This window comes from Schistocerca nitens, chromosome 8, assembly GCF_023898315.1.
Source record: "Schistocerca nitens isolate TAMUIC-IGC-003100 chromosome 8, iqSchNite1.1, whole genome shotgun sequence".
Taxonomy (NCBI): Eukaryota; Metazoa; Arthropoda; class Insecta; order Orthoptera; family Acrididae; genus Schistocerca; species Schistocerca nitens.
The window spans coordinates 486,227,573-486,250,921 of NC_064621.1; the positions used below are offsets into that span (position 1 = coordinate 486,227,573).

General features: G+C 38.6%; 1 protein-coding gene across 1 annotated transcript in view; it reads left to right on the plus strand.

The window, feature by feature from the left end:
* LOC126198725 (A disintegrin and metalloproteinase with thrombospondin motifs 7-like) overlaps positions 1-23,349 on the plus strand; it is a 673,695-nt gene that overhangs the window by 617,392 nt on the left and 32,954 nt on the right. Inside the window, exons 15-17 of the mRNA XM_049935245.1 lie at positions 7,645-7,910; positions 14,730-15,253; positions 15,364-15,570. Of these exons, the coding sequence (XP_049791202.1) occupies positions 7,645-7,910; positions 14,730-15,253; positions 15,364-15,570 (997 nt within the window). The remainder of the gene's footprint in view (positions 1-7,644; positions 7,911-14,729; positions 15,254-15,363; positions 15,571-23,349) is intronic.

Consider the following 23,349-nt stretch of genomic DNA (forward strand, 5'->3'; position numbering starts at 1 on the left):
CCCCAATGCCTTCAGGCACAGCTGTAAGATCTGTTATTGTAAGACTGGTGGAATCACTAGACACAGTGCAGTGTTATCTGTGGGTGATAGGATAACACTGTTGACTAGAAGTAAATGGTGTCACAGGCCATAGTAGTGCAGAAGAGGAATAAACCATTGCCCAGACAATTGCTCCAGTCACCCCCTCAAGATGAAGGTGTGAACTTGTGTAAGAATGGTGTCCACCTCTGGCAGCGGCAATGTGGGTTCGCCTAATTGGAAAGTTGTCCACAGTTAGTTGAGTCTCATCATCCAGGAAGAAATAAAGAATTTCCTCTTGATTGAACTTGTAGTCCAGCCCCAGCAGTAGATGAGAAAGAACATCTGCATTTGAATGCTGGGAAGTGCTTCTGAAATGGACTTCATAGGTATATCTTGAGAGGAACAATGCCCAACAATGGAACCAGTGACTAGTACAATCTGAGACATGAGCTGTTGGTTTGAACAGTGAGATCAATGGCTCATGGTATCTTACCAGGTGGAACTTGATGCCAGAAAGAAAGAGATAAAATTTCTTCAAAGTGAATATATTTGCAGTGCATCTTCCTCAATTTGGGAGTCTTTCATTTGCACAGAGGTGACGGTTTTTGAAGTGTATGCAGTGGTGTGTTCTGAACCATCAGTCTCTTGGTGAGCGTGGACAGCCCCCATCCTGTGGTCTGACATTTCTGTCACAATCACTACCTGCTTCCCAGGTTGGAAAGGCGTTAGAGGAGGTGCTGAGAGTAGGCCCTGTTTGAACTCTGTGAATGCCTTTTCACACGCAGATGACAATGTGAAAACCACTCCTTTCCTACACAAGTGTGTAACGGATGAGCTATCCGAGATGCTGCTGGAATGAATTTTCCATAGTATGGAATTTTCATGAGAAATGATTGGAACTTCTTTAGGTTCACTGTCCATGGCATGGATGCAATCGCTTTGACATGGTCCTGCATTGGTAAGATACCTTCATGAGAAAGTACATGGCCTAAATACTCCACTGAAGGCTGAAAAACTCATGTTTGCTGAGATTCCACTTTAATCCTGCCTCCAGCAAAACAAAAAAGAGTGGCTTCAGGTTCACTAAATACTGCCCTTTAAACATCTCACGATGATGATGTCATCCAAATAGATAATGCGCTCATACAAAGCAGCTGTTTGAGTACCGTCTGGAAAATTGCCATGACAAGGGAACCCCAGAAGCCAATTGTTTATATTTGTGTAAAATGTGCCGCTGTATGTTAATCGTTAATATCTCATGTGAAAATTGGTCTAATGAGAGCTGTAAGTATGCTTCAGTGAGGTCAATTTTGGAGAAGTCTCTATTTGCCAGTTTTGCCTATAATTCCTCGGGCTTTGGAATGGGGTACATGTCCAAGTCAGCATGAGCATTCACCACCACCACGAAGTCCTTGCAGAGTCTGAGTTTTCTGGATGGTTTCCTAATGATAACCAGGGGAGTAGCCCACTGACTCTATGATAAAGGTTGTGTCATATTCAATTCCTGCAACCTGCCTAATTCGTCCTTGAACTGGCCGTGGAGTTCCAGTGGAACTGCTCGAGGACAAAAAAATTGAGTCCATGCCATAGGTTTCAATGAAAATTCTTTGCTTTTCCCAGCTAGAAGAAATAATGACCATAGACTTCGGTGCAGAGCATGCCCAATAGTTGATAAGGAACATTCTCAGAGACCAAACTGACTCATTGATGGAAAATCCAAAACACATAAATGTGTCCATGGTGAAGACATTCTAAGTATCAGTACTGTTGATGATTAAGAAAGTAATGTCCCTGGTCACATTTTGTAATAGTTTTCATGGTAAATTGACCTTACAGTGGAATGGGTTACATGCAATAACTGGTAGAGTTAGTGCGGGCACCCCTAATTGTAAATATGTTTGAAAATTGAGGATACTTATGGTGGGACCCATACCACCTTGAAAGTTTTCCAGCCAACTGCCCACAGTGAAATGAGTAGTTTACCAGAGAAATTAATTAAGTGTTGTTTAAATACTTCTTGATGTTATTGCAATAAATAATGCCTTCAATATTTTACATTTTATCAAACAAAATGACATAATTTGCATATTTTTTAGAAGATGCACATAAACAAATTGTAAGAGAACTGAATTTCACATTCTGAAACATGGTAATATCTCTGTAGCAAGTAAATGTTCACATAAAACTAAATTCCAGTGTTTAAACTTGCACATAAAAATTGCACTCGATAGGTACAAAAAGAATGTCTGCATAGATGACATTCAGTGCTGTAGTCTACATTTTTCTTTATGATCACTTAGAACACATTTGATATTGACTATTGAAGTTTTTTAACATCCCACCACCGTTGTTCTGAAGTTCTTCCTCTAAATTACCTACCTGTTTGCTAGCAGGACTGTGGTTGCTGGCTATTGTAAAATCATCTTTTTTGTCTATTTATTGAGCTATATCACTGTCATCTTCATCCATCCACTGATTAACAATTTCATCAAGCTTAGGATTGTTAAAACTGCCATGTTCCTGTGAACACATTTTGCACTATACTGAAGTAAACCAGCATGTAATTCATGAGGTGCAGCCCAGGAGACCACAACTTGTGTCAATAACTCATGTAAACAACAACAAAAAAGAAGGGGTTAACGCAAACAACAACAAAACATAGCTGGCCACTGTGGCCAAGCGGTTTTAGGCGCTTCAGTCCAGAACCGCGCTGCTGCTACAGTCACAGGTTCGAATCCTGCCTTGGGCATGGATGTGTGTGGTGTCCTTAGGTTACTTAGGATTAAGTAGTTCTAAATCTAGGGGACTGATGACCTCAGATGTTAAGTCCCATAGTGTTCAGAGCCATTTGAACAAAACATTACAGGCTTGGCAATATAAGGAAGTCAAGGGGCGTGTAGAAGCATTCCACTAAAACTGGCCTTGTAGGGTGAGTTTGAAAATTTTCGTATGGTCTAAGAGACCACACCTTGTGAGTTACGGGTTAATGTCCATTTGATCTTGTGGTCATGAGATGTGAACAGCCACTTGACAAACAAGTTTGAGGTGACCAGTGCAATCCACCTCACAGAACGGGTAGCTGTAGCATGCTTCTGAAAACAATTCAGGCAGGATGGGTAAAGCTGCCACAACCTGGGGCAGCGTGAGACCCACTGTGTATGTGTAGCAGGATGCATGAACTGTTGTTTGTGTACTGTCGCAACATCACAGCTGTCTGCTGAGTCTGCCACATATCCAGGTTTACTGTTTACTGCAGCAATGTCCACCCAGGAATCTAAGTGGCAGGCCACCACTGGTGTGACTTCATAGGACTGTGCTAAATGCAACAGATCATCTAATGAAACGTCACAAAGTGTAAAGCCTGTAATTGAAACTCTTCATTGGGAGCTGCATGGATGATCGTGTCTCTGATCATGCCCTCTGCATAAGATGCTTTGGTGGTAGGCATAAGAAACTAGCATCAGCAACTTAGCCACTGGAGTTGTGCCGCCCATGCTTGAAAGGATTGATCCAGTTACTAGCAATGTTGGAAAAACTTGAGGTGAGCAGAAATCACATGACAGCATTTAGCAGTGTCATTGTCCTTTACTTTAAATGCTGTTTAGTGCTGTCACAGCCATTTTTCATATGACTCCCAGTCTCCTCACTTCTCTTCATATGGCAGAAATGGCGGAGTATTTACTGTCGGCTACTGCAGTACTCTGTTCATAAGGTTTTTGATACCCTTTTGGCTTTCCACTTGCTGAGCTGTCAGCTGTTTCATAACAGCAACAAGAGGTGGTTGGGCCACGGTGACTGGAAAGAAGGAAATGCTGATGGTGGCTGTTCAACACACAAAGTCTGTGGGTCACTGCTAAGGTCCCCATCTTACAGTGTCAGCCAAATGCTGAAATTCGTACACAAGTTGACACAGTCTGATTCATGGAACACAGTTCAGTCCACAGTCACCAATTGTGTTGTGGCTCACACTAAAGAACATGGGTTTTTGAATTTGTTATTTGATGCAACACACGATGGCACAATGTACAAGGGCTATCCAGAAAATAAGTCATTTTGGTGTATTGTGATGCTGGGTGGGGTTACAGCTGCCATCTTGATGTTGTAATGTTCCTACACTCAGTACACATCCAGTGGTGGTAGTGTGTCCTCTGTATTTCTGCTGCTTTACTTTCTGTGATGTGTTAAAATGTGTATAGAAATAGAAAATCTAACTCCTTCTGTGGTATGTTCTGTTTACATTTTTGCTGGCAAAAAACTGCAAAACAATTCAAACTTATTGCAACCTTTGCGATGTGTCCAGAAAAAGAGTAATGAGAGAAAACTGAGCGAAGCAATGGTGCATTGATTTTAAAAATGATCATGCCATTGTTCACTATGAGGATCACAATGATTGTGGAATTTTAGCATCATTCCCCCCCCCCCCCCCCCCCCCCCCCCGATTTCGGGAGTTTGGCACATGAAATGATGGTGATGGAGAAGCTTGGTTTCCATACATTTTGTGCTAAGTGGATGCCCAAAATCCTTAGAGAAGACCACAAAAAACAGAGACTGACTGTAGTACTAGCCTTCCTCAAAGATCATGAGAAAAATGGCAACAAAGTTATCGATTGTATCATAATGGGAAATGAGACTTGTGTGAAGCATGTCAGTTGTGAAATAAAAAGGCAGTTAATTGAATGGGGCACACAAATTCTCCCAAGAAACCAAGGAAGTGTTATGAAAATACTGTCAGTAAGAAAAATCATTGCTACTGTTTTCTGGGATTCTAAGGGAGTGATTCTTGTTGATTTCATTGACTGTGGCCCGACAATTATCTCAGAGAGATATTGTCAAACATTGACAAAGTTAAGGCGGGTGATACAAAACAAGCATTGGGGAAAACTTAGCGCAAAAGTTTTGTTTTTTCATGATAAAACACATCCAGAAAGTTTTGTTTTATCATGACAACACACGTCCAGACATAACCAATCATACCTGAGAGCTCAAACTATGCTTTGGATGGTAAGTGTTTGATTATCCACCATGCAGCATGGATGTGGCACCAAGCAACTACCACCTCTTTCCAACAATGAATAGATGGCTCGCTACAAAACATTTTGGTACTGAAATAGAACTTCACACTGGTATAAACTAGTGGTTGCAATCACAGGCAACAGATTTCTGCAGAGACTGCATTGAAAAACTTGTGCCTCCATGTGATAAGTACCTCAGTTTGAATGATGATTATGTAAAAAAATAGCCAAGGTATCTCTAAAATGTATATAATGAAATTTGTTAATTTTTTTATTTCAAAACATCTGTTACTTTCTGGATAGCCCTCAAACAATAACATGAAATTGCCCAGAGGCAATACAAAATTGTTAGCATAAAAAAGTCCTAATCTCGAGGGCTTCACAGTAGTTGACATTGAGAGCATGGTGTAGATTGAGAAAGAGACTCAGTGTAGATATAGAGAAGTGTAGACATGACTGGTGTTGGCAGTGCTAGTTTTGAGTTGGTGTGTGCAGTTGCTGTTGTAAACTCACATTGGAGGCCGTTGGTGGAGTCTCTGATTTCATGCATCACATCCATGGCTACTGAGCCTTAGCTCATTGCACGGAGTAATGTCTGTCATGTGCTGGTGCGAGAAGTTGCTCATGCAAAAAGCATAGCGTACTGATCTCGAGTGAGGCAGACGATGAAAGATTTACCACATTCTTGTTCACTGACAAATTAACCCAGAATATAATTACTAAAGATACTGATGAATGAAAATTGGGAAGATAAGTCAACATTTTGACATTTTCATCTGCGAAATCTGACACTGTCCATAACACAAAAGTGGCAGAATATACCGAATGTGCTGAAACAGATATCTTCTTCAATCATTTGCTGAATATTAATTCCATTTTCTTCTGTAGAGGTTCATCCTCTAGAGACTTTTTTCCATGTCTGAATTCACTGAACTTAAGAAAACTACAGTCATGAGAGAAGGGAGAGTCTCAAAATGCAAACACTCAATGAGAAAGAATCTCCAACTGCAACTGCTCCTTTGACCATTCAACAGGTGACAACTGTCTACAGAGAGAAAATGAAGTTCTCCTTTTCTCACCAACACCCACTACATTTGACTGGCTATCCAGATGTTGAAATTAAGAAATGGCTTCTTCAGAGCAACTGATTGACTGTGAACACTAAACTCAGCCTGAAGATCACATCTGGAGGGAACTATCAGAACAACTAGCCCCTTACTATCACAAAACTGGGAAGTCTGGAAGTCTCTTAGAGATTACAGACAGGAACTCAAGATCCAATGTAAATCTTATAAAATCAGATTGAAGCATTGTTTAACCTGTGAAATTATGATGAGCTCTAGATGACACAACACATGTATTCCTTCGGTGATTGACCCATCCAGTGCAGGCTCAAGGACCTTGTGTCAGCAAGTCCCAATGCAGTTCATGTTGCCCAATTTTTGCAACATTTCTGTAATTTTCTCTGTTTTGTAATTTGCGTTTTAATAAGCAGCCTAAGTGAAGAACCATACTATTCCCATTGTTCATAATTCCTTGTTTTTCTTTTAATTTGTATTCTGATGCTTGTGACACAAACTTTAAAAAAATGCTGCCATTTTCTACTTCCTAAGACTTAAGTGAAGTTTATTGAGCTATTTTGCCAATATCAAGATTACTTTCTTTTCTTTCTCCTGGCATATCATCATTATCCTCTGTGAATACAAAATAATCAGACTAACTTGTGGCCAGTCTTCTTTACAGATTGTATTATTTGACCCATAATTATATGAAACAGAAGTTATACAAAACACTTCTTTGATAGGTACAGCTGTAATATTTTGTAAACAATTTTCTTTTGGTTGAACAGAATCTGTGGCCACTATGGTAGCTGTGAAGGCTTTACAGAATCTCTTCGAAATATACAAAATTGGGGTCTTTTTAACACCAATTCAGGCATGGCTTGCTGGTAGCTGAAAATGTGCTTTGAGAATAGCAGAGCAACAGTACTGACTGCATGAAACAAGTTAAGACAGTTTGGTGAGCCAGGACTCAATTGTGAATACATGCATTTTTCGGGCAATGTGTTACCCAAGCACATTCAAAGAGAAACTCAAAACTTCAGTCTGTCGCAGACTTCTCATCACTCTTTATGGTGGTCTGTGAGGTGTATGTTGGTAATCCAACTGTTGGTGCACTGCCCACAAATGGCAGGTATCAACATCAAGTAATGGTCTGTCTGGCTCACAACTTTGACTTGTCTCTTCGGATCTACTCAGTGTATAGTCCACAAAAGAGCAGAATTTAACATCAGATTAGCAATAATCACTATTTTTCATTCATGACCTGCTGAATAAGTAACCATGTCATTCATTACTACCGAACTGTAAGGGAATGGAATTTAAGATGCATATTCATATATGTACAGCGTAACACGTGTAGTTTAATACTGATTGTATATCCATATCTCCATTGTTAGATAAAACGCATTCTGAATGTAGTAGTAGATGTTACTGGATACTGAGTATACCAGTTGCTTAATATGTGTAACTGGTGCCATGAAAATGTATTGTGGGTTAAATTCCTCTTCCAAGTATAATGCATTTTTTGAAAGAGCTTTCGACATTTTCAGGTATTACACCGGCCCCGTTCAACTAGTACCTTTGGGCTGCGATATGAATACACAGTGCCATTGGACAAGTTAGCGATGGTGAAGGAATATGTCTGGGCATACTCAGAATGGTCAGAATGTACAAAAAGTTGTGGTGGTGGAACGCAAACGTCAGTGCCAGAGTGTCGTGAAAAATCTAAAGGTCCAGTTGATGACTCCATGTGCATTCAGGAGCATAAACCAGCAAATTTAACAAGATCTTGCAATGACCAATTATGCCCAACGAGGTAGGTATTTAAAAGTTACCTTTTGTAAGTATAAATTAATTCCACATTTAACTTTGAGGTAAATGATTGCTTAACATAAAGGGAAGATTGAAATGTGGTAACAGACATCTGTAGTTAAAACTGACAAGTATATTACTTGATAAATTTACAATTTACATCATTTCTTTATACTCCTTTATTGATTGCATCCTAAAGACCTAAGTTAAGTAGGTATATTTTCAGTGGTTACTCACTTAATGATGATATTGGGCTGTATAAAGCCATCCAGTGAACTGAACAAATTGGCATTGTCGTTAGCATCTGGACTCTACTTCTCAGCAATAACCTGTGTGCCACCTTGTGGTTCTTGGTATTTCATGTTATGAAACATTTCTCCCACTTACTGTTGCATTCACAAATGGTGTTGGGGAAGTACTACTGTTGGTAAGCCTCTGTGTGAGTTCAAACTGCTCTGATTTTTCTCTTCTGGTCATTTTGTGAGGTACATTTGGTAGGAAGTAATATGTTACCATATATTTGGTAAGAAGTAAATATGTTGCTTGACTCTTAGAATTTTGTTATATGCATGTGCCCATTGACACTTCTTGAAAATGAGAAAGAATTGTGTGTTGTTACAAACACTTGGAATGCTTTGTTGCTCCAGTGATCTACATAATTCATCTTGCAGTCTACAAATGGGTTCCTCTAACCCCAGAAACTTCCATGTGCTTGCCTCACGTATTCTGCTACTTGAGTAGTGTAGTGCATGCCAGGCCTATTATCAGTGCAGCACATTTCTCCATTGAGGTCAAGAAATTTGCTTCTGAGATCTTTACTCAAGCATCTGGAGATGAAGTTGCAAATTGTGATCTGTGCTGCCACAGTTTGTATAATTTTGACAGTGTCAGGATGGTATTCATGCTGACATCTCTGACATACTAGAAGTGTTCCAGAATTTAGATGTTCTGTAAGTATACAGCCACATGCACAGAACTAGTGATCACATAACCACTCGTGAGAAGTTATTATACAGTTAGTTAACTAACTGATATGGAAGACAGTACCTTAACTTAGCCCATTTCAGACAAAATAAGGGAGAAGACACAGATTTTTTTTTTTTTTGGGAGAGGTGTGTGTGGGAGAGGGGGGAGGAGATATGTAATGAACTTAACTATCTAATTATGAATTAATTTGAAGATTAGAAGAATACAACAGCAAAACTGTTTGTTCATTGTTTTCTTTCTAAGGCTGATTTAAGCCCAGTAATTTTACACGGCATTTACACAAGAGTGTGAGGCTGGCAACAGCTCGCACACATTAAGCATTTGGTAAGACTATTATTACCCTGTATGGTAAAAATGAAAGAAAAGTACATATGTTATTTATCCATATTATGACTGTGACAAAAGCAACAATGATTTTGATATTTCTACAGTGTCACAAAGGAAAGGAGACTGCTTACATTATTAAGGATCCATCTGTCATAGTGTCTTACTTGCATTCTGGAGGACGATGGTTCAAACCTGTGTTCAACCATCCTGTTTTAGGTTTTCTTTGATTTCCCTAAATCGTTTCAGGCAAATGCCAGGATGGTTCCTTTGAAATGGCATGGCTGACTACCTTCCCCATCCTTCCATAATCTGATTGGACCAGTGACCTCGCTGTTTGGTCATCTCCCCCATATCAACCAACCAACCAACTAATCAACCTTGGACTGCTTCCTTACTCTTTAGAAGTTTCATCATAGTTGAACAGCTTAATTTCAGTGAGTGAACAGTTTTTGAAAGTTATGCTCTGCTGTTTGTCAGGAACAAAAATAACAGAGCACTTATGCAGCCTCACAAAATACAACATAGAGAAATGTTTGGAGAAGTGAAAACAAATGTAGATATGTCTGAACTCATTTGTGTCCCACTTTTAATGTGATCATGAGTAACTGAATATATTTGGTAAGAACACAGATTTGTAGTGCAAGTCTCATTTCTTTTGTGCCAGGCCTGACATGAAATTTTCTGGTGAGGATAAGAATATGTCTTTAGTATACCTGCTTATTAACCACCACTGAATTAATTGATTCTGATGAACGTTTTTCATCATAAGAACATGGCAATAGGTGTAAAACAAAGCATACACCCATAGATAGACAGATTCCAAATGAAAATCATTTGGTTGTCAAGAGGAAAATGTGTGAAGCCATCAATGACTGCTGCAGTAGAATCTTATCAAAATATATCACACAAAACACGAAAAAATTCTGGTTGTATGTAAATGCTGTCAGTGGCACTGAAGCTAGTGTCTATAAACGGGGGTTATCAAAGCAATAACAAAAATACTGAACACATTTTTGAAGTTTTCCTTTACCAAATAAGATACTTATGTACTGCTCCAGTTTACTGATCACACCAAGAGATGTAGATATTAGTGTCAGTGGCATTGGGAAACAGCTAAAGTCATTAAAATTAAATAAGACTCCAGGACCTGATAAGATCCTTATCAGATTCTATGCTGAATTAGCAGCACCCATTGTAAACATTATGTACTGTTTATCCTCTGAACAAAATCAGTGCCAACTGATTGGAAAAAAACATGGGTGACACTCTTCTAACAGAAAAAAAGGGTAACAAAAGTGATCCACAAAACTACTGTCCAATCTTACTAGTGTCCATATATTGTAGGACCCTAGAACAAACACTGGTCAACCAGAACATTTTGACCACTGACCTACTATCGATACAAACCTGTTCAGGCGATAGCAGCATCACCTGCCAAGGAATGACTGCTAGTCAGACAAATGCACGTTGCTTGTAGTATCAGTGTGTGTGCTGTCTGTGTGTCAAATTCAGAAGGTGCGAGATCTATCTGAGTTTGACTGTGGACAAATTGTGATGGCCTGTTGGCTCAGTATGACTTTTCGGGTGTTTGGAGAGTGCTGTGGTGAGTGTCTTGAACATGTGGCGAAACCAAGGTGAAACCAAGTCCATACGTTCTAGGTTTGGGTGGCTATGCCTCATTACAGATGTCAGTTGCTGTATGCTGGGCAGACTGGTAAAGCAGGACAGGTGGCACACTATGGTGGAACTAACATCAACTTTAATACTGAGCAGAGTACAAGTGTGTCTCCACACACAATGCATCCGAACACTCCTAACAATGGGCCTTTGCAGCCGATGACCCATGCATGTGCTCGTGTTAACATGACATCAGCAACTATGACTGAAATGGGCACATGGCCATTGGCACTGGACATTGGTTCAGTGTCAGAGCGTTGCATGGTCTGATGAATAATAATGCTTTCTTCCTCATGCCAGTGGGAGGGCGCAGATCCGTTATCTTCCAGGGGAACAGCTCCTTGACACCTGTAATGTGGGGCACAGAAAAGCTGTTGGAAGCTCCATTATGCCCTGTGGAACATTCACGTGGGCATCCATGGGTCCAGTGAAGCTCATGCAAGGCACCATGATGGCCAAGGAGTATGGTGCACTGGTCGTAGACCATGTACACCCCTTAATGACAATCATCTTTGCTGACAGCGCTGTCATTTTTCAGCAAGAGAATGCGCCATATCACAAGGCCAGGGGTGTTATGGAGCACCTTGAGAAACACAGTGGCAAGTTCCATTTGATTTGCTGGTCCCCCAACTCACCAGATCTGAACCTGATTGAACACATTTAGGATGTGATTGAACATGGTGTCAGAGTTCATCACCCCTTCTCCGGAATTTACGGGAATTAGGTGACTTGTGTGTGCAGATGTGGTGCCAACTCCCTCCAGCAACCTACGAAGGCCTCATTGCTTCTGTGGCATAACATGTTGCCACTGTTTTCCTTGCCAAAGGTGGACATACTGGCTATTAGATAGGGGGGTCATAGTTTTCTGGCTGATCAGTGCATTCCGAGCTCAAACATAATGAGGTGGCTTGAACAGAATGACCCTCTCCATATCTATCAACATAGATTCTGAAAACATATATCATGCAAAAACCAGCTTGCACTTTTCTCATATTAATAGTGGCCTCAAACATTTTGCAGGTGATGAAGCTATCTGTAATGAAATACTGTCAAAAAAAAAAAAAATTGCACAAAAATCAGTATGGTCTGGATAAGATTTCAAAGTAGTTTAAAGATTAGCAACTTGCTTTAAATGTACATAAATGTAAAATTATGCACTTCAAAATCAAAAACAGGTAGCATCCTACGACTATAATATAAGTGATTCACAATTAGAATCAGTAAAGTCATGCAAATACCTGTGTGTAACACTCGTGGGGATACGACATGGGACGATCAAGTATGCTCAGTATTAGGGAAGACAGGTGACATAAATCACTTGTGTATCCCATCTTAGAATATTGCCAAAGTGTGTGGCATGCATATGAAACTGGACTAACAGATGATATTGAACATATACAAAGAAGAACAGCAATAATGGTCACAGGTTTGTTTTCTTCAGAGGAAAGTGTCACTGAAATGTTGAAGGACCTGAACTGGTAGACTCTTGAAGATAGACACAAATTATTCCACATAAACCTTCTTACAAAGTTTCAAGAATGGTTATTAAGTGAAGAATCTACAGACGTTCTTCAGCCCCCTAGGTATGACTTTTGTAAGGAGAGTGAAGACAAAATTAGACTACTGGTAATTATAACATGTACAGAGACATTTAAGCAGCCATTCTTCCCATGGTCCATAGATTATTGGAATGTGAATAAACCCTAAAATGTGGTAACATGCTAAGTACTCTCTGCCATGCATATCACAGTGGTTTGCAGACTGTGTATGTAAATGAATTTTGTTACATTTTCACTCATGTTATTGACATTATCATAGCTTTGGCCTCTAAAGACTTTTATGTTGAGACAACTTTCTTTTACAAATTCTGACTTGCTGAGGCCAAGTGGTAAAAACTATGTCCTTCCATGCTTAAGAGATAAATATTTCAACAGGTACAGGAGCTAAAAAAAATTGTACTTTGAAAGTCAGCTGATTAAGGTTTGCTAAATCCAGTGATGAATTTAATGAGATTAATTCCACCATTTATTTTATTACACTTATTGGCTCCAGTAGTAGCAATAATTCTTCACTCACATCTTTCGATAATTATGAGGTATTATCAAAAAGAAACAGGAATTTTTATTTTTCTTAAAGAAACTTTTTTTATTCATCAACATCAACTTTGTCCCCTTCAGAGTATTACCCATCAGATTAAAAGACTTGTGCCAGGACTTTTTCCTAATCTTGGAAACACTTGTGGAACACACTTCACATTATGATGTTCAGTTCCTTCAGCGATTCTATGTTTATCTCATGAACAGTGGGGAAACCATGTCCTTTCAAGGTTTGCTTCAGCTTTATGAATAGAAAGAAGTTGCAGGGGGCCATGTCTTGCAAGTATGGTGGCTGAGGCAACATAACGGTTTTGTTGTTTGGCAAAAAATTGTGAATAATTGTTGAGGTGTGAGCAGGAGCATTGTTATGATGTGATTTCCATGAGTGGTCTTGCCACAGTTCTAGTCATTTTCCTTGGATTGCTTCATTCAAATGGCGCATAACTTCCATGTAGTATTCCTTATTGACCATACAACCAGAAGGAAGGAACTTTTGATGCACTGTTCCATTGTAATCACAGAAAACAGTGAGAACAACCTTCACATGTGATCAAACTTTTTTTTTTTTTTTATCTCGGCTCCTCAGGTAGCTTCCTTTGGAACGATTGGGTTTTGTTTTCATTGTCATACCTATCTACCCACTTTTCATCACCTGGTTTACCTTCTTCTTGACCCCCTTTGAAACAGTTATACCACTTGTAAACTCTTGTCTTACTCACAACAGATTTTCCAAAATCCACAGTTAACATGTCTATGATGTTGCCCTTTATTCCATTTTTCAAGCAAATTTAATGCAAATTCTTTGATCCATCTTTTTAGAAAGTAAAAATTTGCCGAGCACTGAAAACGTGTAACATTTTTGACTGTCAACAGCAAACTAAGTATTGAAAACAGTGGAAAATGCAAACATACATCATGAACATATTTACCAACAAGATAAAAAAATTGAAAATTGGATGTATGAGACCTGCGAAATTAAAAAATTCCCATTACTTTTTTATCACACCTCATACAAAGAATGTACAGTACATGCTTGTGTTCAGATGAGAAAATACAAAAATTGACAAATAATTCTAGAAGTTAAAGATAATTACAATTTTGCAGAAAACCAACAGCTTCACCACCTCCATGTGAAGCAAGACAGCATTCTGACAAAAATTTAACTTCTACTTTATGCTGCAGTACTTCTCACCAATATTGTTCTTCTCTTTCAACCTCTTTGAAAAGTTCAGAATCAATACACTCACCTTTCTGATTCAGAATTGACAATACAACCATGTTTTTCTTGGGTACCATACTGTCTTTATATCTGATTAGACAAACACTTCCATTTTTGCTGTTGTTAAAATCTTCTTTGATAAAGCTTTAAAAATACCACACAATCCTACACACACAATCCTAAATAGTATTATTATTATCATCAGCTGAAAACTGCCCAGAAAATTTGGCAGTGATACTGTGAGTCCTCCAACAGCGCAGGGCCCATAGCATGCGGTGCATATCCTAACTGCCTCATGGTACCAGGTTTTTACTTCTTTCAATTCTACTATATAGTTAGGCTTCCACACAAATAAGATATTAATAATAATGACAATTTGATAAACAAGTTTTTCATTTTCATGTTCTACAATAAACATGAAGTGAAAGTGATAAATGTGTAAAATATCTGTATATAAAACAAAAGTGTAACATTATTTGCACTACTTAAAGTTTCTTTCAATTATTTTCTTGACCAGATGGTGGACTGGACCTTGGCATGCCTGCTCTGTATCATGTGGTGAAGGTGGAATTCATAAGCGGCTAGTCTTCTGTGTAGAAGAGAAAATTCCAGGAGATGCAAACAGTCGAGATCAACGTAGGCCAGATTCTGACTGTGCACACCTCACTCGACCAAACAATCAGGAATCTTGTCCACAGATGCCACCCTGCATCGTAAAAGTGCAGCAGAGTATCACATCATCACAAAATTCCAGTATGCACAACGGTTCAAAACGAAATGGTACCAGGGGACGGAGGCCTTATTATGTTGGTGGCAGACGTCGGCCATCAGTGCCCAGCCCAAGAAATAATAATAATGATATGCGACGAAGAGGGTGGGCCGTTGGGGCCTGGAGTGAGTGTTCTGTAACTTGTGGTATTGGTATCCATCGAAGGAAAGTTGTCTGCGGCCATCCAAGGGGAAAATGTGACCCGAAACAGAAACCTTATGAGACGAAGTCGTGCAATATGAATGCTTTCTGCCACCTTCACTGGATTACAGGTAATTAACTGTAATAGCTAAGATTCTTCTAGTTACATGAGCCACTTGAAACCAGATTTAAATTATTCATATTATAATATGACTCACCAGCAATTTTTATTATTTTTAAGGCCCTTGGAGTCAATGCAGCAAAACATGTGGACGAGGACCGTCATACAAGAGAAGAGAAGTTCGCTGTGTGGATAAAAACACCAACAGACCAGCAGAAGGTTGTTTCCCAGTCAATAGGCCCCTTAGGAGGGAAGTCTGTCATCCATTGCCTCCTTGCCCAACCACCTCTCTTCATCCACCAAACACAACACCTGGCAGGCACAGAAGTAAGTAATAGCTGCTACTTTTAATATTCATTTTCTAGTTAGAAAAACATTATATTGGAACAGTAAGAGAACTTTCAGGCACAGGATGAACACTTAATTGATACCTATTCAAAGTTTTCTCATTTATAGTTTAAGTATATTTGAAGTGACAGAAAACATGCCCCCATTTAAGGATGATAAAACTGCTACTGACTATGTAAAATAAATGTACTGATCATCTGCTTAAGACTCTCAGTATTGAGCCCAGGTTCCTTTTAGAAGAACATTGGCTCACTAAGTAAATGTGGCATTGAAGTCACATAAAGTTGAGACAGATGAAGGTTAGAGAGCTGTAATGTTCGATGACAGACTTCAGTCTTTAATTAATAGAATTTGTAGTAGTTTTGGAAGGTTAAAGAGTATATTGTTAGAGTTGCCAAACAAAGTGTAATGATCTGATGACAATATTGTTTCCTAATTAGATGAGTCATGCTATTTTGAATATACACATGCAAGTGTTTCCAGCTACGTATTATTCACATATAAACAAGTTCAGTACTCCACGTTACCTTTTTCTAAATATTTGTACAGGGATTATTTTCCTTCTTGGCATTATTTACCAGTAAAGCTGAGGGGAGAGGGTTCTGGTTGGCAATATTGTATAATAGTGTTGAAGAATATTTACTTTTTTCAGTATATTCCTTCTTTAAATTTTTTCCTTGTTCTGGAAGTAATTATCCACTGTATTATATAACCATGACTTTTCGTTACGTGATCATACAAACTTTCAGTATGGCTATCAGATTACACAAAATGCTTTGCAGATATTTTTCAAACCATTTTGGTGATATGCATTGTTGAAAAATATTCCTCATCGAAGAGTTAACATTAATTATCCTGAGGCTTTTCTTCAGCAGCCCTGCAATGTTGGTGGCTCCATGACAAACTTGCTATGACATAAAGTTGCCTGCTGGTGAACCCCAAACACTGCACACTGCCCAACACAAAAGATTTATTTGTACTACCATATAAGATTTTATTCAAAAATGTGGCTGTACACATAATTTAAAGCACATTCTCAAGCATAACATTAAAAAACAATGCCTTCACTCATTTGTAGACAACAAGGATACAGAAAACTTCAAGTTCTGACTATTGATGGAAAATCCCAAATTTAGCTACACAAAAATTCTGTATGGTCCCAAGAGAAATGATACAAGAAGACCATCAGAGAGAACAAAAGATATAATGGATGTTATAGACATTAGAACAATACTCTGTCATGAAAAAAGAGGTAACAAACACTAAAAGAGATTGTTTATAGCAGTTCCTGGATGATTTAGGTCACAAGAAGGAAGTTACAAATGAGATAACATCAATATCTGCTACAGATGCAGATAGCCTAGTTTATAGCATTCTACTTAAAATAGGTAAGGGAATGTTGCAAGAACTCTTTAAGAACAAGCTTAGTTATCTGAACTCTTAAGTACAATAAAATGCTTTAAGATGAAAAGTTCTGGCTTTCATAATTTCATTACTTCTCTATCAACTCTGAGAAACAGAAATCCCATCAGTCCATGACATTACCATAATATTTTTGATTATAAAGCTTAAAGCCAGATAATCTGCCCATGACATGAAAAGTCTGTATCAAATTTCATTGACAAGTGTTGTGGCTAAAACAATAAGAATAATGCTAGATAATGGAATAAATCTTTTTCTTGAGAACAAAGGAATTTTATAAAAGAAAGAAGCAAGTTTTCATGATATAAAAAAATTTTGCAATTCACTGAACATTTTAAGAATGTGATGAAAAGAAGAGTGGTATTTAGTTTAAGTTTAATAAGAATCTGACCTATCTAGGGATGCACATAGACCTATAAATGAGCTGGAAAAGGCACACAGCAAATGCAGCTAACACAGCGAAGAGCACTTGAAGCACCTTAGGAGTTGCTCAGTTTCTGTTGCTGTACATAACTGAAGTACTTATATCAGGTGATGTACAGGGTGATTATAATGAGAGGTCCAGTTTCAAAATGCTGTAAAAAAAAATTTCTCAAAAGGATGTCAAATATGAACAGAACCCTGTCTAGGTAGTGCCACATCGGAAGAGAAAAATTGGTTTTTAATTGACCTGAGATCAAAAACCATATAAAAAGAAATAGTGTAATCAGTTTTTTAATTTTTTGAGACTGGTGCAAGACATGTTCAGTATACTGCCCACCGTTTTCTGCCACATTTTGAAATCGAGAAACAGCATTTGCAACAATAAATCGGAGTGTCTCAGGAGTCATGTTCAGAATGTGTTTCACAGTGTGTGTATTCAATTAAACTATGTTTGCAATAGGAATGCTGGACACAGCATCTTTTCGATAATGCCATAGCCAGAAATTACACAGATTAAGATGAGGTGATTAGACCACTAGGTTTAGGGAAATTATGGCTGATAATTCTAGCATTTCCAAAATGCCTCTGCAGCAGCTGCTTCCCAGGCTGTGCAATGTGTGGAGGAGACCCATCTTACATAAAAATGATTCTACCCATACGTCCACACTGTTGAATGGTTGGAATGATGATGGTGTGCAAAAGGCTCTCATAGCATTTGTCAGTGACAGTGCAAGTAACAGGACTTGCAGGACCCATCTCCTAAAAAATATGGCCATACAATAAACAATGCCACCAACCTGAAACACACAGTTCCATTTGCAGAATGAAGTGGTACCAGTTGATGTGCGAGTGGATTTTCAGTTGCTAGTATTCTGCAATTCTGTGGATTGACATGTTCTTGGAGGTGGAAATGGGCTCTGACAGTCCTCAGAATGTTCCATGACTATTCATTGTCCACGTCCATGTGAGCAAGAAGTTCTAGAACAAATATTTGTCTTACTGGCTGGTCAGCATGTAGCAACTCCTGAACATGGTTAATTTTGTACGATGGCCATGCAGGATGTATCATAGAATTGCATGCACCATACTCACAGGTATGTCTCATGTTACGGCGGTTCACCATGCACTGCATGTTTGCACACCACCGCTTAACCCCTCCTGTAATATAGTGGCCATATCTTGCTGATGTTGCATCAATTGTCTTCCTCCTTCTACCACACTGCACTCCAAAATATGTTGTCTTTTTGATTTTCATATCATTTACTCCAGACCCTTTACAGACGTCGGACCAGTGACTTTTTTCATACCCTTGAGTGTCTGGAACTTCTGCAGAGTTACTGGCATACCATAACCATTCTTGTAAAACAGCTTTGCCAGCAGTGTGGGAGCCTGCACTGAGACAGTCACAACGAGTGTGTCAGATGAAAACTGAGGAACAGCTGTGTGCCCCATGACTTTTATTCTGCTATTTAGTGTGTCATCTAGTGGTAGGATTTTTGGTTTTTTTTTCTTTTTTTCCCTATAACATTTCCTCCTTATTTGATAATATTCCTTTCATATTTCTTGTCATTTTAAGCAGTGGTTTTTTTTACAACATTTTTAAACTGGAACTTTAATTATAATCACCCTGTATATCCATTAAAGTTGGTCCTTCAATCAACCTGTGCACATGGTTACTAGAGCAATTGAAGCAACACTATTTTCTGTCTTTTAGGTCTTTATAAATACTGCCTGAAAATTTTTTATCAAATTTTGTACAATAAGGAAAATTTGTCAAATTGCCATCAGAGATCCATTAATTACCTCATAATGACATGTGCGACTACTCTTTTTTTTCTCATTTGTTAATTAGCGAAAAAATGCAACATTATAAGGCGTCATCAAATGGGACATTGTGTTGGAAAGCCAAAACAATTATTTTTCACAAGTTTTAAGAGAATTAAATAAATTAAAGTACACACAGAACTATCTGATCTTCCTGAACTGTGTGTTTACATTGTTTCATCACTCTGTAGGACTGATTGCACTTCTCCTTATCTAATACATCCCAAACAATGTAGCTATGTCCAACATTAAAATTTTTGATTCATTCAGATGAATTACAAGAACCACTTCCAAAGCCACCTTGACTCAGGGGTGCCACATTATGTTACTCCTCTCCGGATTATGAAAGATTAACTGCATTTAACCTTCATCATAGTAGAATACTCACCGAGTTGTCTTAAAACACATTATTTCTCTGGAGTTGCTATGGAGAATGTCCATAAACACTTTTCTTCCATAAACAATAAATATTGCACAAGGATAGTCACAGTAACAACTGGGAACAACAAAGTCCATGTCAGTTTGTTATCAATAGGATACTGGCAGTGCTGAAGAAGGTAAAAGAAAATGCTTACTACAAAAGTCACTGTTAGCAGTCTATTTTGGGAGAATCAAAACATGTACCAGTAGATGTAGTGAAGCATTATAGTTGTTCATAGTGCTGCAGTGAGAAAATTGACAAGCCCACCAGATGAGAACTGCCTAAGCAGTCCAGAACATCAACTTACAAGCCATTTCTTGACTAAAGCATGGCACAGGGGGTAGGATGCTACCATGCTCTATCACATGAGGTACTTGTTCCTTTGAAGAAGTACTGGTATGAATATGAACATGAGTACAACCTGTGTTGATATTGTGCTATCTACTTCCATACGGCTAGCTGGAGGGATTCACAAGTCAGCTATAGTGTTATCCTGTGACAGAGATCCCAAATTATTCCCTGATAAAGAGGAACAGTACAGATGAAACTGACCTTGTCGGGGCCAAAGGCATTAAGTGCTGGGGACCAGAGTTTACTTATTAAGAATCCTAATTTCTGTTAAAGCGTGCTCTGTTGGTTCCTCCATCTCAAAGTTGTGTGTAATTTCTTAGAGCAGCAGGAATTGTGGTTCTTCAGCAATGAAAGAAATTTCTTCCTCAGTTAAGGAGGTTCCCAGTTTTGGAGCAATTGGCATGGATATGCCTTCTGCATACAGACTATAAGTAGGGGATGAGTGAATCTCATGGCTGCTTCCAATGTCCTCTTCTTCCAGGAATGGGCACAATGGCTGCTTTTGCCATTACACTCATTGTTCTTGTTGCTGTAAATAGAATTATTGCTGACATAATTTGCATCAAAAGAACTAATGTTTTTATTCACATGTTAGCTATCGTTATTCTTCTTTTGCTGTCAACTCTTGGTGTCACAGGCTTAGTGATTTTACTGTTTGATGAGAGGCCCCAGTTTGGTACGAGATTGTACATCATGCATCCTTGTTAGTCTGTCACTTTTACTGGGATTCAGCCAAGTCTCTTGTCAAAAGTGTGCCTATTTCATATTGACACCAGCACTCCTCCTCACCTTAATTGATTCATTGGATGCATGATGGCAACTGTGTGTCTAATAAGCTTTGCTAACAGATAATCTTTGCTGAAAGTACCTAAACAGTTTATTTGTTTTGTTGGTTTCTTGAATTTCTCAATATGAGGGTCTCTCAATAAATAATGCTCCAAATTTTTCTCACAGCCATTTTAAGATATATAAGAAAAATGTCAACTTAGGTATTTCAAATGTGATGTTTCTTCTGCTCGTGTGAAGTTTCGAACCATTCTGACTTATAGCAGTATCACAGTGAACCATCAAAATAGTATCTATGCAAGACACTCATTACAAGCAAAGTGGTGTTATTGAATCGTTGGTTGCGGAAAAAGAAACCATGGTGAACATTCATAAACATTTGTGTGCAGTGTATGGTAAGATGCAGTTGTAGGAGCACTGTTGGTCAAAGGAGAGAGAGAGAGAGAGAGAGAGAGAGCATCTGGAAGTGCAGAAACTAAGCTCCATGACTGGCCGTAATTGGGATGTCCTGTCACAGCCTCATCCATTGTAGCACATACCTGGTGCCCTAGAACTAGATCCCTTTGGGACACTTAAGAATCTCTATGTACCACATACTTTGAAGATGATGGGATGCTCTGAAAATATGACTACAAGCACAGGGCAAGCATGTTGATTGATATTATCACCAAATTCTAACTTAAGAATAAATAAATTTGAGAAAAAAATTGTTTATCAAACAACCCTGGTTGCTTCCACAATTTTGTTGCTGTTTGTATTGTTCCTTGTACGTTCTGTGCCTGGCCTAGATATTTCACTTCTCTCTGCAGGTCTTCTTCCTATGTAAAATACAACTTTTTTTGGGTCGCCTAAAAGTTGCTGCTTATTATTCCCTGAGATTATGTTGTCAGAAACCGCAATGTGGGATAGACAATATGATATTTGATAGAGAGCATTGGCAGATGGTAGATGTACGCAATGCCATATAATAATTGTTGATACTGGAAAAAAAAACCAAGTGATGTATTGAGATTTCTGGAGTGTCTTATTCTTAGAAACAATCCAATTTTTCTTGTTCTTGTTCCTCCAGTGAAAGTGGGGTGCGGCAAGCTTGAAAAATTCTAGAAGATGCAAATTGTTTGAATCTTATGGGCTGCATTTGGGGTATTTGAAATTGTTGCTGCAATATACTGATTAACCTCTATGAAATTTTGATAGCTTGAGCAAATTGTCCTAGTGAAGGTTTTGCTAGTTTCAATGCTTTTTGCTCAGATTTTTTACCTGGTGTACATCAAAATATGACAGCTATGATTAATGAGTCTACATACAGTTTTGCAGCATCCAGTTTACCATACAAGCTTGCACTTTCTGATTAATCCTCTCAAATTTGCTGTCTGTACCATATCAGGCCATCAGAGATATGTATGACACTGCTTGTATTTGAGTCTTTTAGAGACCGTCTGGTATTTTCATCTCATAGTGGTCACTGAATAACTTGTATACAAGGGTGTGCTGAAAAGTAAAGCCTCTGGCTTTCATATATGAAAACTCTTAAATTTTTAATAATAAAACAGGCTTTATTAACATTTTACATCTTTATTCTTTGTATCTACATATTTATTTCTCAACTATTATTAAAAGGATAGATTGCTACTCAGTGTAAAGAGACGGGTTGAGTTGCAGACAGGCACAATGAAAAGTCTGTAGTCTGGCTAGTCCGGCTAGAGATAGTGTTCATGTGTGCATGAGGTATCCCTGCTTATGTGAATGAGTGTACGTTTTCCTTTCTTTTTGAAGAAGGCTTTGGCCAAAAGCTTAGTGTGTAACAGTCTTTTCAATGTGCCTTTCTACAACTTAGCATGTCTTCTTTACAGTGAGTAGCAGTCTATCCTTTTCATAATTGTTGATATTCCAACCTGGACTCTATTGTTTTATTTATCTGAAGATAATCATCCTGGTAACAAACACATTTTTCGCAACAAGAGACCAGTTTGTTCACACTGTCACTGTAGAACATTTGTCTTTGTTGATGGAACCACAACTTCACCTCTGTTTGCACTGTTTCACTATAGAAGTGAGGTCCTCGAAGGTGTTCCTTAGGTTTTGCAGATGTATGAAATGGAACTGTATGGAGGATAATCAGTGACAGTGAACCTGAAGTGTCCGATTGTTGCAGATGTCACAGCACTCATGTGTTGTGGCATTGTCATGCTGAAGGAAATGGTGTTCCATATGTGGACGAACTCTTCAAATTCATGCTTTCTGTTTTCCGAGGGTCTCGCGGTACATTGCAGAGCTTATGGTGGTGCCTCTGTTGCAATGTTGTTAAAATATGCCACACTCACCTGAGAGCTGTGTTGTGTTGGCAGAAGAGCCAACACAGTGTTACTAGAGGAGGCCAAAATGCACGCGTTTTAGCTCACGCAGGCTAGCGTGAGTATGGAAGGACTATTCTGACGTGAGGTCTGGGACATGACAAGGAATTAGAACTCAGAAAGCGGACGTAATTAGTTTGATACTTAACTTTAATTCATTAATGATGAACGTCGCTC